The sequence below is a fragment of the Daktulosphaira vitifoliae genome, unplaced genomic scaffold (genome assembly GCF_025091365.1).
Source record: "Daktulosphaira vitifoliae isolate Bord-2020 unplaced genomic scaffold, ASM2509136v1 Scaffold_1, whole genome shotgun sequence".
Classification (NCBI taxonomy): Eukaryota; Metazoa; Arthropoda; class Insecta; order Hemiptera; family Phylloxeridae; genus Daktulosphaira; species Daktulosphaira vitifoliae.
The window spans coordinates 62,317,450-62,332,045 of record NW_026099572.1 but is presented as its reverse complement, the minus strand read 5'-3'; the positions used below and the strand labels follow the sequence as shown (position 1 = coordinate 62,332,045).

Sequence of the window (14,596 nt, the reverse complement as noted above, 5' to 3'; positions counted from 1 at the left end):
CCGGCCTAAACCAGCGCCTTAGGTCCTCCTGTACCGGGCGGCGCGGCTGCCGCTGCCTCAGGCGTTCGGCTTCCTCCTTCCTTTTCAGGACGGATTCCGCGAACGCCTGGACGAGCCTCCACGCCTCCCGGCTTCCCAACATGAGGTCCACCAAGGACCCGACGCGGATCGTGGACCCCAGACGGGACTCCAGCGAGTCCCGTTCCTGGGCCCACGCCTCGCACCGGAAGAGGGTGTGCAGAGCGTTGTCTGCCTCTCCCGGGCGATCCTGGCAGTGGTCGCACGTCGGCGCGGCTGCCCTCCGAATACCGTGAAGGTATTCGTTGAAGCAGCCGTGGCCGGACAACACTTGCGTGAGACGGTAAGACATCTCACCGTGTGTCCGGGCCACCCACCTCTCCAGGCGGTCGGGTCCTATGAGGGACCTGGTCCACTCGCCTCTCTTCGTTTCCTCCGAGAGGCGAGCCCGCCACCGGAGCATGGTGGTCCGCCGGAGCGCCAACCGGTCCTCGGGTTCGAGGGGTCGGTCGCGCTCTCGGCGGAGCTCATGTCCGGCGGCCCGTTCCGCGGCTAGCAGGTCGGCGGGCGGCAGTGACGACAGTATTCCCGCCGCCACTCCGGAGACCGTTCGGTAAGCCGACACGGTCCGGATCGCCGCCCGCCTCTGCACCCGGAGCAGGGCTTCGCGGTTCCTGGGCGAATACTCGAGGGTATCCGCCCAGACCGGGGACCCGTACAGGAGGACCGAGTGAACGACGCTGACGAGGAGTCTGCGCCGCATCTCCCTCGGTCCTCCCAGATTGGGCATGAGCCCCGCCAGGCTGTCCATGACTTTCTGGGCCTGTTGGGCCGCACGGGTGATGTGCGGCCCGAACATCAGACGTCTGTCGAAGACCAGGCCCAGATACGTCATGGAATCCATGAGCGGGACGTCCACCCCCTGGTCGAGGGACCCAGAATCCCCGGACCCAAGGGAGGCGCTGAGGTCAGCCCGCAAAGAGCTGAAGCTCACCATCAGGTGGGCCAAAGCGAAGTGCTGGGCTGAACTTGTGAAATCGGTGGACAACGACCCGTAGGGGAAACTCTAACGGGTCGTCATGCAGAAGCACCGTGGTCCACTGGCTTCGGGTCAGCTGGACGCGGACGTGTTGGAAACAATGCATAGCATACGCTCTTCCGGTGCGAGTCGTAGACCAGTAAGCGAGAAGAGTTGGAGTACCGCTCGGTGTCCGCGTTCGGCGTGAGGTCCGTGGTGGACCTAATGTTGAGAAGCCAGAAGGAGTGGTCACTGGTCCAGGCATAAAACAATAAAGATTATTATGAAAAAAAAAATTAATAAAAATACCTTTTAACTTATTATAGTTCTTATTTATACTTATTTTATTGTCTACAACCAGTTAATACAATTAAAGCGTTTTATAATAATAATATATAGAATATAATTTAAAATTATTTTGTCTTTCGTACATATCGCTGAGTAAATTTTGTAGTTACATTGCTTCCTAATTATAATAGCATATTATAAAAAAAATAAAAGTATTATATTGCATTATAAAATTATTACTTACTTGTTTAATGTCTTCTTTTATCTCTACAACATTCGTATGTAGTAAAGAAGTATATTTTGTAATACCTAGACATAATAAAATAGTTGTTAGATCAATTTAAAAATTATTTAGATTAAAAAATAGTAGTACTATCAAGTATTAGAGAAACTTTACCATGTTGTTGAATTTCTAGTTTTAATTTATACTTATTTTATAAATTATACATAAACCTTTCATATGACATACTTTTTTTTTTAAAATCATACCATTTTCCTTTATACAGGGGAGGTTTTAATTTTTAAAATTACGAGTAAAGAGTAGAATTTTTCAACTTAATTTTTGTAAATGTTCTGGAAATACTCAGACTTTTAAATATACCAAGTTACGATTATGATAAATTCTACAAGTTCAACAAAAAAAATTTTCTCGACACCTTTTCTTCTAATAGGAATTGGCTGCCGAATTGAACGAAAAATATTATTTTTATTTAAATTTTTATTAATTATTAAATTATTTTTATTTAACTGTTTAATGTGTTAATATTTTCATACTTAACCGTGCTATAACTAAATTAAAAATTAATAAAGCAAAATAATTTTTTTTATTGAAATCTTATGTATTGTCCTTTTATTTGACATACATTTTTAAAAAATCTGACCATTTATCTTCACACAGGGAGAGATTCTAAATTACAATTTTTACATACAAGTTAAACTTATTTAGATTAAATAATAATGTAGTGTCAAGTATTAGAGAAACTTTACCATGTTGCTGAATTTCTAGTTCTAATTTATACTTATTTTATTGTTTATAACCAGTTCATAGAATTAAAGCATTTATAATAATAATGTATAGAATAAAAATTATTCTATTATTTTAAAACTATTTTAACTTTCGTACAAATCGATGAGTACATATTGTAGTTTTCCATAAAATATGGACAACGTATTATGGATGAGTATATTGATTCCTAATTCTAATAGCTCAAAAAAATAAAAGTATTATAGTGTATTGCAAAATTATTACTTTCTTGTTGAATACCTTCTTTATTCACTACATCATTGGTATGTAATATCGAAGGATATTTTGTAAGATCTAGACATATTAAAATGGTTGTTAGATCAATTTAAACTTATTTAAATTAAAAAATAGTGTAGTGTCAAGTATTAAAGAAACTTTACCAAAATGCTGATTTTCTTCTTGCGCATTTACTTCATTGGTATTTTGTACAAAATTTATTGTAAACTTTTGTGCGATATCTAAGTATGTTTACAACAAATTATTTTAAATAAAAATAACATTTCCAAATAGTTATACCTTCTTTGACATTAGTAGATGGTAAAGCAAGTAAAAATGTCTGACTTGTGGACGAATCATATTTAAATCCAAGTTCAATATACTTTTTTCTGATTATCGTTATGTTTAATTTTCTAATTTTATCACTAAGAAAAATGAAGAGTTCTTGATATTTTCCTTCGTAAAATAATGTATTGAATTCTATATTCCATGAATTCCATAATGAATTAAAATCTAATTGTTTTAGTACACAAAATGACTTATTTCGATCTAGTTTAAAACGCCTTGCGTATAATAATTTCGCGATAGTCATTAATATTTCACTAATGGAATCCGATTTGTTTTTCAACACAGTCAATAATGTTTCATCTTTCTGTATTTTTGATAGTATACTGCTTAAAATAAAACGGGTCTTTTTCAGGGTGTTCAAGGGTCTAATATGATATTTTTCTATTGCATATAAAGCTCCTTTCATATATTTTGCCAATGGAACCATTTCAATAATTTTTGTTAAAAGTGTGACTGTACAATTATACACACTATCATTGCCAGAATATAATAGATCAGAACAATGTTGTTGAAATTTAATTAATGATAAAAACATTAAATTTAAATCATGATAGTAAGAACATCCAAGGAATATTGTTGCTTGCCGTATGAAATTATCACAATTATGTATTGTTACAGGTTCAATAAATAAATTTTTCAGTTCATAGTTTTTGCCACAATTCTTAATTAATTCAACATCATTTATATTATTCCAACCTGGTTGACGTAGAAAATCATTTATGATGACCGCGTTTTCTTTTTTAGTAAATGTTCCATCAGTATGTAAAAAAGCGAAAATCATACATAAGTACACTTGAATATTAATTATTAATACCATTTTGGTTTTCGAAAAGTTACAATTCAATTTTAGATTCGATGCGAATCTGAGAAGATATTAATTTTACCATAATGTGTTTATATATTGTTTTTGATATTTTTGTGTCTCTTACTTATTTTTCTCAGCTTTCACTGGACCGATTATTTAAACAATACGTCAAAAGATCACAAAAAGTATATAGTTGAAGATATTACCCTTAAAAATTAAAAATTTTTCTTTCGTTTTCCGTAAATGGTGAAAATCCCCCGAAAATTACTATTTTTAAAATCAGTAAATTTCAACATTTTTTTTTTATATTACCTTAACTTATTGAAAAATTGCCAAATGTAAAAAACTCTGTTTTATAATGAAACCTTAGATATTTCTTTTTCATTTGATATAATTTTTTTGAAAATCTGACCCTTTGCCTGGCACAGGGGGAATTGTAATTAGTAACATTTGCACATTAAACTTTTTTAACTTATGTTTTGAAAATGTTCGGAAAATACTCCTAGCTTCAAACATATGTTTAAATAACTAATGATATGCACTATAAGTCAAATAAAAAATTCCCGTCGACTTATCTTCTATGTGAAAATAGTGGCCGTCATTAAAAATCATGCAATTTTGGTGTAAACATTTTTTAACTTTATATTACTTAAACTTTTCGAAAAATGTATGGATTAATTAAATTGTTGTTCTAAATAAATTATATATAAACCTTTCATATGACATACTTTTTTTTTTAAATCGTACCATTATCCTTTAGACAGGGGAGGTTTTAATTTTTTAAATTACGAGTAAAGAGTAGAACTTTTTCAACTTAACTTTTGTAAATGTTCTGGAAATACTCCGACTTTTAAATATATCAAGTTACAGATTATGATAAATTCTACAAGTTCAAAAAAATAATGTTTCTCGACACCTTTTCTTCTAATGGGAATTGGCTGCCGAATTGAACGAAAAATGTTATTTTTATGTAAAAATCAATATTAATGTGTTAATATTTTCATACTTAACCGTGCTATAACTAAATTAAAAATTAATAAAACAAAATAATTTTTTTTTATTGAAATCTTATGTATTGCCCTTTTATTTGGTATACATTTTTAAAAATTCTGACCATATTGATTCCTAATTCTAATAACACAAAAAAATAAAAGTATTATAGTGTATTGCAAAATTATTACTTTCTTGTTGAATACCTTCTTTATTCACTACATCATTGGTATGTAATATCGAAGGATATTTTGTAAGATCTAGACATATTATAATGATTGTTAGATCAATTTAAACTTATTTAAATTAAAAAATAGTGTAGTGTCAAGTATTAGAGAAACGTTACCATAATGCTGATTTTCTTCTTGCGGATTTACTTCATTGGTATTTTGTACAAAATTTATTGTAAACTTTTGTGCGATATCTAAATATGTTTACAACAAATTATTTTAAATAAAAATAACATTTCATAAATAGTTATACCTTCTTTGACATTAGTAGGTGGTAAACCAAGTAAAAATGTCTCACTTGTGGACGAATCATATTTAAATCCAAGTTCAATATACTTTTTTCTGATTGTCGTTAGGATTAAATTTTTTATTTTATCACTAAGAAAAATGAAAAATTCTTGGTATTTTCCTCGATATCTTAAGTCATTAAATTCCATATTCCATATATTGCACAATGAATTAAAATCTAAATATTTTAGTTGACAAAATAACTTTTCTTCATCAAGTTCAAGACGTCTTGCGAATAATATTTTCGCGATTGTTTCTAATACATCTCTAGTTGAATCCGAACTGATTCTCAATGTAGTCAATAAACTTTCATCTTCCTGTATATTTGTTAGTAAACTGCTTAAAATAAAACGGGTTCTTGTTAGGGTGTTCAAGGGACTATTATGATATTTTTCTATTGCATATAACGCTCCTTTCATAAATTTTGCCATCGGAATAATTTCAAACATTTTTGTTAAAAGTGTGACTGTACAATTGTGCGCACTATCATCGCAAGAATTTAATAGATGTAAACAATGTTCTTGTAATTTAATTAATGATAAAAATATTAATTTTAAATCATGATAGTAAGAACATCCAAGAAATATCGTTGCTTGCCGTATGTAATTATCGCAATTATATAATGTTACACGTTCAATAAATAAATCTCTCGGTTCATATTTTTGTCTCCAATAATTAATAAATTCCACATCATTTATATTTTTCCATCCTGGTTGACGTAAAAAATCATTTATGATAGCCGCTTTTTCTTTTTTATTATGTAATCCTTCAATATCTAAAACAGCGAAAAACATACATAAGTACACTTGAATATTTAGTATAATTGCCATTTTCATTTTCGAAAAGTTCTCAATCTATTTTATTATATCTATAATCTTATTAAAAAAAATAATAGTCGTACAAAATTTATTTCAATGTAATGATGATATTAATAAAGTTTTTTATTTCTATACTAAAAAAAAAAATTAGCAAAAAATGCCCACTGAGTAAACAGGTGCAGATAAGTAAACAAAATTAATTTATATGACAGCGTAGAGGAGCAGGATTATCACGTTTTAAACACTGCGTGTTTAGAAGACCAAAAATTTTAAAATGTGCATTGTTTCTTTTAGAAATTATAAGCGGTTTAAAAATAAATTGTATTAATACTTATAATATGACTAGTTATATAATCTATCTTCTTATTAAAAAGGTATATAAAATATATTTTAAACTAATTATGATATTAATAAAGTTTTTTATTTCCATACTAAAATTAAAAATTAGCAAATAAGCCGAGTATACAGGTGCAAATTATATTTGTATGTGACATTGAGAGGAGGTGTAAGATTGTTACGTTTTTAACATTGCGTGATTAAAACACCAACATTTTGAAAATTTATATTGTTTCTTCTGATAATTTTAATAGTGTATTTAAATTATGTATGTTAACTATTTGGAAATAATTATATATAGTAAAGGAGTGCTCCATTACTAAAAACTAAAAAGAAATTTTTTGGAAACGCTCGAAATAAAATGTCCAACCTTATATTTATCTATTATTTGATGATTTCCATATATGTGAGATTAGAAATAATTAATTTTATGAATACTCATAATATGACTAGTAATACAATATCTTAATTATAATAGTATTAGAAATAAATAATTTGTATTAAAAAACACATTTAACAATTTTTTTTAAAACAATTCAAACTTGAATCAGTATTTTATTTATTACTTAATGATGAACAAATAGAATGAAAATAAATTGTAGCTAAATTAAACAAAAGTTTTTAATACTATTATATTAAAAAAAAAAAAGTTATGCAATGTCTCCATCTGTTTATGTGCATATAAATAAATGTGACAAAAATTTATACATATATTATAATGCCATAAATTTGATAAATTTTCGACTTCCGATTTTTTTATTCTAATCAGTAAAAATTATCTCAATAAAATTTGTGACAAATCCAATAACGTTAAAATATGACAACTTACGGTCAAAATTTGACTTAGACAGATTTTTTTTTTAGAAAATTATTTACTATAATCAATAATTAATAATATATGATTGTGTTGAAGCTTTAGTAGATTATCGTATTGCTTGAAAATATTTATGTAACTGTACTGTATAGTTACAATCATGATCCTGTAACTATCGCTCTGAAGATGAACTCTACAAAGAGTCCGCAACGTCAGTTCATAACTGAAAACGTGGTTACATTCGTAAACATTTCAAGAAATTTACAAAATATTATAAATGAAAAAAAAAAAATACTTATTTTGCATAAAGTTATTTTCAATTTTTTTCTTAAACCATTATCAAAATATAGAGAAAAATAGTCTAAAAGTCGAATTTCACAAAATAATTATTATTTTATCTACTTGATATGCATTTGAATTCATTATCAAACATTTTTTTGGGGGGAAGGAAATACATGCCCCCAGAATATAAGTAACCCTACAAATGTGTTTCTTTTAAAATAAAATTAGGGATATATTAGATATCAAAAGTAAAACAATATTATTAAACTTTATATTTATAAAAAATTTCAATTTTGATGACTATTTTACAGTAAATGTTTATGTTAGTACATCCTTTCCTGTAGTATAAAAAGGGTTCCGTAAGTAATGAAACGGGTTTTATTGTTCTTATGGTTTGTAACAATTGACCTGTTTCTTTACTTACTGAACATTTTGTATATTTAATAAATGTGTTTTTAAAATGACAGGTTTTGTCCTTTCATTGTACCCATGTCGTAAATTTATGGTAATTTAAAAAATTTAATAGATGGTTTAATTGCACCAATTAAAAAAAATGTTTCGTTTCATATTGTTTTATTTAAAAGTTTTGATGAAGTTCGAAAAAATTATTATAAACATAAAATGAACGGTAGAACAAAAGGGTCGCGACACAGTATGAAAGTTGTATAGTAGTTGGGACAAGTATAGATGATATCTGACAGTGATTAAAATCACTATTATAAGAAACGCTTCGATACAAATCTGTAGATAGTGTTTAATTTTAAGAAATAGGTAGATTATTTCAAAAACAACAATAACTCTTATCCCCTTAATTTTATCCCGATTAGTTATTTGATTTATTATTATCATATATGAATAAATAAAATTTATAATAATTAAATTTAGTTTGAAATTCATATTCAATAATTTATTATTGTTATTTTTTACGGAAATATTATAAAAATAATAAAGAAGTTGATTTTTCTTTACTTTTAACGCGTATAAAAATTTGAAGGGCTTGATGCAATACCTTTCAATAAAAAATGTTTGTTATTTATAACATAGTTATACGTTTTATACACTGGATTACAATGAACTTTCATCAGAAACAAAAATATACTTTTCTAAATCATCTTTCTTCGAGGCTTTCATATGTGCAATTAGACTTTTTCTATCACTTCTAAGTTTTAATATTTTTCGTAATTTAAAACACGCTTCGTTGTAATTTAAATAATAATAAGTAAAAGTGTATAAAAGTAAAAGTAAAGTATTTCCCTGTAAAAATATTTGTCAAAAAAGTATGAGGAATCCTAAACAAAACGTAGGCGGATCGCCCCATCTCGGATGTATGTGGGGACAAAAGAATGCAGTTAAAAACGGAGAAGGCCTAAGGTATAAAGTTTTTGATACAACTTGTGCGATAGCTGTTTCACCAGTCATGTGTACAGGTCTACCCAACGCTTGTAGTGTCAACGGTGTAGGGACATCACCACTTAACTCTAGGCTGGACTCGTGTATAAGGGAGAAAGATAGATACAAAGTAAGAATAGGTACTTGGAATGTTGGAACATTAACTGGTAAAAGTAGAGAATTAGTAGAAGTATTGAAGAGGAGAAAAGTTAACATTTGTTGTGTACAGAAAACTAAGTGGAAAGGAGAGAAATTAAGGGAAATAGGTGAGGGTTATAAAATAATATACTTTGGTAAGTATAGTACAAAGAATGGTGTAGGGATAATAATGGACGAGGAGATGAAAAGTATAGTATAAGTGGTTAGGAAAATGTGACAGAATTATGGTCGTAAAATATATTCGAAGAAAAAGTGATGAATGTAATAAGTGCCTATGCACCACAAGTGTGATGTGATGAAATAGACAAGGAAGAGTTTTGGGGTGAGATGGATGAGGTGATGCAAAGGGTACCTGGCAATGAGAATGCGGTGATAGGTGGAGATATGAATGGACATGTAGGCAATGAGAGGAGAGGATATGAAAGAGTACATGGAGGATATGGTTTTAGTGAGAAGAATGAGGCTGGAGAAAGAATACTGGATTTTGCATTATCGTATGATCTTGCTGTGGTTAATATTTATTTTAGAACGAGGTAAGAACATTATATAACATACATACAGGCTAGAGGTGTGGAGATCAGCTCTTGAAGAAAAGGGTTTAAGAATAAGAAGAAGTAAGACACAGTATATAGAGTACGAGTTTGACAAAAGAGAACACGAGGTAGGTGAAATGAGGAGGTCAGTGACAATAGACGAGGACGTGATTGGAGAGGTGGAGAGTTTTAAGTATTTAGGGTCAGTTGTGCAAATGAGTGGTGGTATTGACGAGGATGTAAGACACAGAATTAAGTGCGGGTAGTTGAAGTGGAGAGAAGCTTCTGGCGTCTTATGCGATAAAAGAATTCCAATGAGGCTGAAAAGTAAATTCTACAAGACTGTAATAAGGCCAGCTATGATGTATGGTTAAGAGTGTTGGGTGGTTTATAAGAAAGTAGAGCAGAGATGAGAATGCTTAGATAGATGAGTGGAGTGACTAGAAAAGATAGAATAAGGAGCGAGCATATAAGAGGGAGTATAGGTGTAGCGTCAATCGTGGATAAGATGAGGGAAAATAGACTTAGATGGTTTGGTCATGTTATGAGGAGAGAAGAATCGGAAGCTGTAAGAACAGTTATAGAAATGAATGTTGAAGGAAGAAAAAGTAGAGGAAAACCAAAAAAGATATGGAGGGATGCTATTGAATGCGATTTGAGGACAGCTGATATGAGCGTAAATGATGTGGGAGATCGTGTGAAGTGGAAGTTTAGGATAAGGGTGGCCGACCCCAAGTAGTTAGGATTAAGGCGAGGAAGAAGAAGTCGAATAAGTAAAAGTGTAATAGAAATCATATGTGTTTATTAAACTTTGTGTTGAACGCTTTTCGAGACTCTATCGGGGCAGTGTGTTTCGAGGGTTTATTATTACTTGTAATTACATGCGCATTACATTGAAATAATCTTACCTGAGTTATGTAATCCTTTAATAATGCAGTTTTTACTTGTGGGATGATAATAAATATACAAACTTGAATAATCACTAACTTGTAGTTAGTGTCTTTAATAAGTTTATTATTATAATCATATAAAACAATGATAAAAGACTAGCAGTGCAAAATTGACACGAGGAAAAAATTATACAATAAAATGTTATAATCAGTTTTTACAGGCACGATTAATATAAAAAGTATTTACAGAATTTTCATAGGTAAGGGAAACAGAGCCGGGCGATAATCGCGACGAGCTCGTATCGAGGTAAGATCGAAAAAGGCCGAAACTATGTGCCCAGGGATGTTCTTGGTACATTCCCTGGGTCCCCTTCCACAGATGTGTATAATCATCGTCTAGCTCTCATTGGGTTTTACATTTTTAGGTCTTTTATAATATGTTTATATTGTGAAAGAGTTACTTTAACTATGGAAAATAAGAGTAACATTCGACTGTTTGATATTTTATTATTTAGCGTTTGCCTGTGTTGTGAAGGAGCGGATGTGTATGGCGTGATCATGAGAGTTGTGTGTTTGGCTGTTATAGAAGATAGAAAGTGTTGATTGTGTTTTGTATTTTATGTATAGGGCCTATTACAACATATTAATAATATTATTAAAAAATAATTATTTACATATAAAAAAATAATTAAGAACAAAAACAATTGTTTTAAATTAATACTGATTTTGATTATAAATATGTTAAAATTAAGGAAAATGACATATTTAACATATATTTTAATCCTTTAAAGTTTTAATCCTTAAAATTGATATTTGTGAATGTTTATATTTAAAAAAATTGAATTTATTACCATAACTTTTAGCTCAATTTGCAAGTTTAAAATTGACATCATTAAATAGGAAATTTTATGAGAATTAAAAAAATTGTATCGTTGAAATTTAGCTCAATATTTTTTTTGCATTTTTATTGTAATAGATAACTTAAATAGAAATAATAATAATCATTTCCTAGTAACTCTTGGTGTTTAAAATGATTCTACAATTGAAATATGAACTAAATTAATGTTAATGATTTATAGTCTAGTAGTAGCACACACAAATAGAGTAAAAAAATTATTAAATTACAAAGTAAAATTATTAAATTTTTTAATTGAAATCTATCGTATCGAACTTGATTCGTCAATAAATACTTTGAAAACATTATGAATTAATGATTTTAATGTTTGTATGGAGAACGTGGGATAATTAACTGTTTAATTGATAAATTAGAATTTTTTTTCAATTTTTGAGGATAATATCTTCAACTATATACGAATTGTAATCATTTATCGTTTTTATGTAATTCATGTATCGTTAAAAAAGTAGGTCAAGTTAGATAGAAAAAATAAATGATAATCACAAAAAAATACTTTCTCAGCTTTGCATCGAAGCTAGAACCTAAAATATAGTAAAATAATTTTACTATGAATAAGAAATTTCTTCTCGCGATGGGTGACTACAGTGATGGGATTCTTTATCTTTATTGAAATTATTGAATTTAAATGAGATAAACATCAAAGGAGTTGAAAATTTATTCTAACTTAAAAAAAATTAAGAAAAAAATGCATAAAACTCCTTGCCATATGCGGGTTGGACCTTGTATCCCAAGCGCGTGAGACATAATTGTGTCTTACTTAAGTTTTACCGACTCGGCAGCCGTAAGTCGCTTCCCTCGACTGAAAAAAATGGCAATTAACGCTAGTTCAAATTTCAAGGTTATCTTTCTCAACTTAAAATATGAAAAAGAATAATTCTTTCATCAGTGAGTGGAAGAACAGTACTAGTCCAAAAAGTGAAATTTGAGATAATCAAGTTTTTAAGTTAAAAAATTCTGTTTACAGTAACTTATGGACTTTAGAAGCCAGGAAATTTTGTAGCTGTTTTTACAAAGTTCATAATAGCTTGTTAGTACAATCATTGGTCATAAAAATTTTTTTTTTTATTTTAAAACAATTTAAAAATATCATTGGACAAGTACTGTTTTTCTTCTCAATTATGTTTTTGTTTATAATTTCCCTGATAACTTCTTTTAAATAAAAATAAAAATAATATAAAATAGTAGGAATAGTTAAAACATAATAGTAACACTTTATTGTTTAGTAACTTATGCTTTTTTAATTTCATTTGGGCTTTTTCTTGCTTGCCCTTCGTGATTCACGTAACAGTGGCCCGTATTTTCTTTTAAATCATGAATTTCAAAGGTATTTACCCACAGTTGACGATAATATAATACCTCTTGAACAGGTATATTAGGTAAAGGAAGGTTTTGCATAAAATCGAAACATATTGCTGCCACACTAGGATTTTCCTTACATAGATTCTCAACTACTTTAAGTTTATTATAAAACTTATTGGCACGTTTTTTGTGGATTAAATACTGCGCTGCTGCTACTCTCTTTGTATTATCATTTAAGTTTTTATCCCGGATTCTTGATCCCAAGTTCTCACACTCTGAACATACGTCCACTTGAGGTCGTTCAAAGCTGAAGTTATAATTTCCTTGGAAATTTTTTCAATTTTTGAGGGTAATATCTCCGACTAGATACGATTTGTGATCTTTTGGTGTATTGTTCATCAAAATCGGTCCAGCGAGAGCTCAGAACAGCGTCCATAGACAAAAAAAAAAAATAAATAAATAAAAAAATATTAAAATATTAAAAAAACATATCATAATAAAATCAACACCTTCTCAGCTTCGCATCGAAGCTAAAAAACACATCATAGAAAAATTAATACCTTCTCAGCTTTGCATCGAAGCTAAAACGTAAAATATCAATTAAGTAAAAATTATATAACATATGACAATCGAATATAATATAATACAATATGATGCTAATAATTTAAATTTGATTTTAAATTCTAGACACCATTATTATTATAGTTTAAGTCTTAAACAAATTTTTATAATTTGATTGAATCTTTTCATTAGGATAAAATAGATCCGTTTGGAAATGAATTTATCAGAAACCGTATACATAAAATTACAAGTAAATGAATAAAACAGGCTTAAGTGTAAATATTTAAGTTCAGTATTAATAATTCCAGCGGCTTTAAAATAATTATCTTAATAAAATAAAATCATAAGCAATGATGAAATTGTATTATTACTTATATTTTATAAATTAATAATTACTATATTTTACCAAAAATACGATATATTTATGTATTATTTGGCAACTAATGTTTTAAAATTTATTTTAACAAAGTGTAAAAAGTTTTAAATTTAATTAATAGTCATATATTGCCAAGTGTTAAAATTAACGGATTAGTCTCAAATTTCGCAGAGATTATTATTTACTGATAAGATTAAAAAAACAGTTTTCGAATAATAAATTTCCTGGCACCTCTACATAAAATTTTTTTTTTTTAAGTTATAAGAGTAATTATTTTAAATTTTAAATTTTTTGAGTGATGTTTTTCTTTAGCTCTATTAATAAAAAAAATTGTTTATATGTACTGATTTACGCTCAATTTAAAACTTGACGTCTCGAAACAGCAGTTTTAATAATTTAAAAATAAAAATTATAAGTGTGATTTAAAAAACATATGGGTTTATTTAAATTATATTAGAAAAAATTGTAATTTTTTGGTGAATATATATAAATATTTCACAACGATTACGATATTTTTTTTAAATCGAAGAAGATAATTTTGTACCAAGCATCATATTGTGTTGCTCTCTCCTATTTTACATTCTTAAATCTGTAATACCTAAAATAGATGTTTACTTTTATCCGGACAAGTAGTTCATTTGTAATTAGCTTTCTTTAAAAATTTTTTTATTTATGTATACTATTACTATGTATGAAGAGAACATGATGGCTATCAAAAACTGCTTCAGATTCATTACACATAAACTATAATATTATTAATAATATGAAAAAATGTGACAAAATATATACAAATATTATAATGACAAAATAAGAATGGCTATAGGTATAAAGTGTTATAAGTAAATTGTTTATCAAAGGCCGTAGTGTTGTAATTAAAAGTCATGACGATTTATTTCAGATCCATTTAGCCAAATTTATACCATATTATAAACAGAATGAAGACTATAAATATATTTTATTTATAATTAATATTTTGTACAATAATTATTGTTGTACAA

At 29.6% G+C, this 14,596-nt stretch overlaps 1 protein-coding gene across 17 annotated transcripts in view; it reads right to left on the bottom strand.

Annotated features, from left to right (window-relative positions):
* Positions 1 to 14,596, bottom strand: part of LOC126895332 (uncharacterized) — a 104,220-nt gene that overhangs the window by 30,067 nt on the left and 59,557 nt on the right. For 4 of the 17 annotated variants that reach the window (XM_050667070.1, XM_050667071.1, XM_050667069.1 and 1 more), the window contains 3 exons: positions 2,865 to 3,647; positions 2,729 to 2,806; positions 2,574 to 2,642 (listed from right to left, as the gene is read on the bottom strand). The exons of 2 other annotated variants lie outside the window; for them this stretch is intronic. In XM_050667070.1, the coding sequence (XP_050523027.1) occupies positions 2,574 to 2,642; positions 2,729 to 2,806; positions 2,865 to 3,647 (930 nt within the window). Of the gene's footprint in view, positions 1 to 2,573; positions 2,643 to 2,728; positions 2,807 to 2,864; positions 3,669 to 4,898; positions 4,968 to 5,053; positions 5,132 to 5,190; positions 5,935 to 14,596 lie in introns of all 17 variants that reach the window. 11 more of the 17 variants (XM_050667075.1, XM_050667072.1, XM_050667078.1 and 8 more) reach the window with 11 other exon arrangements.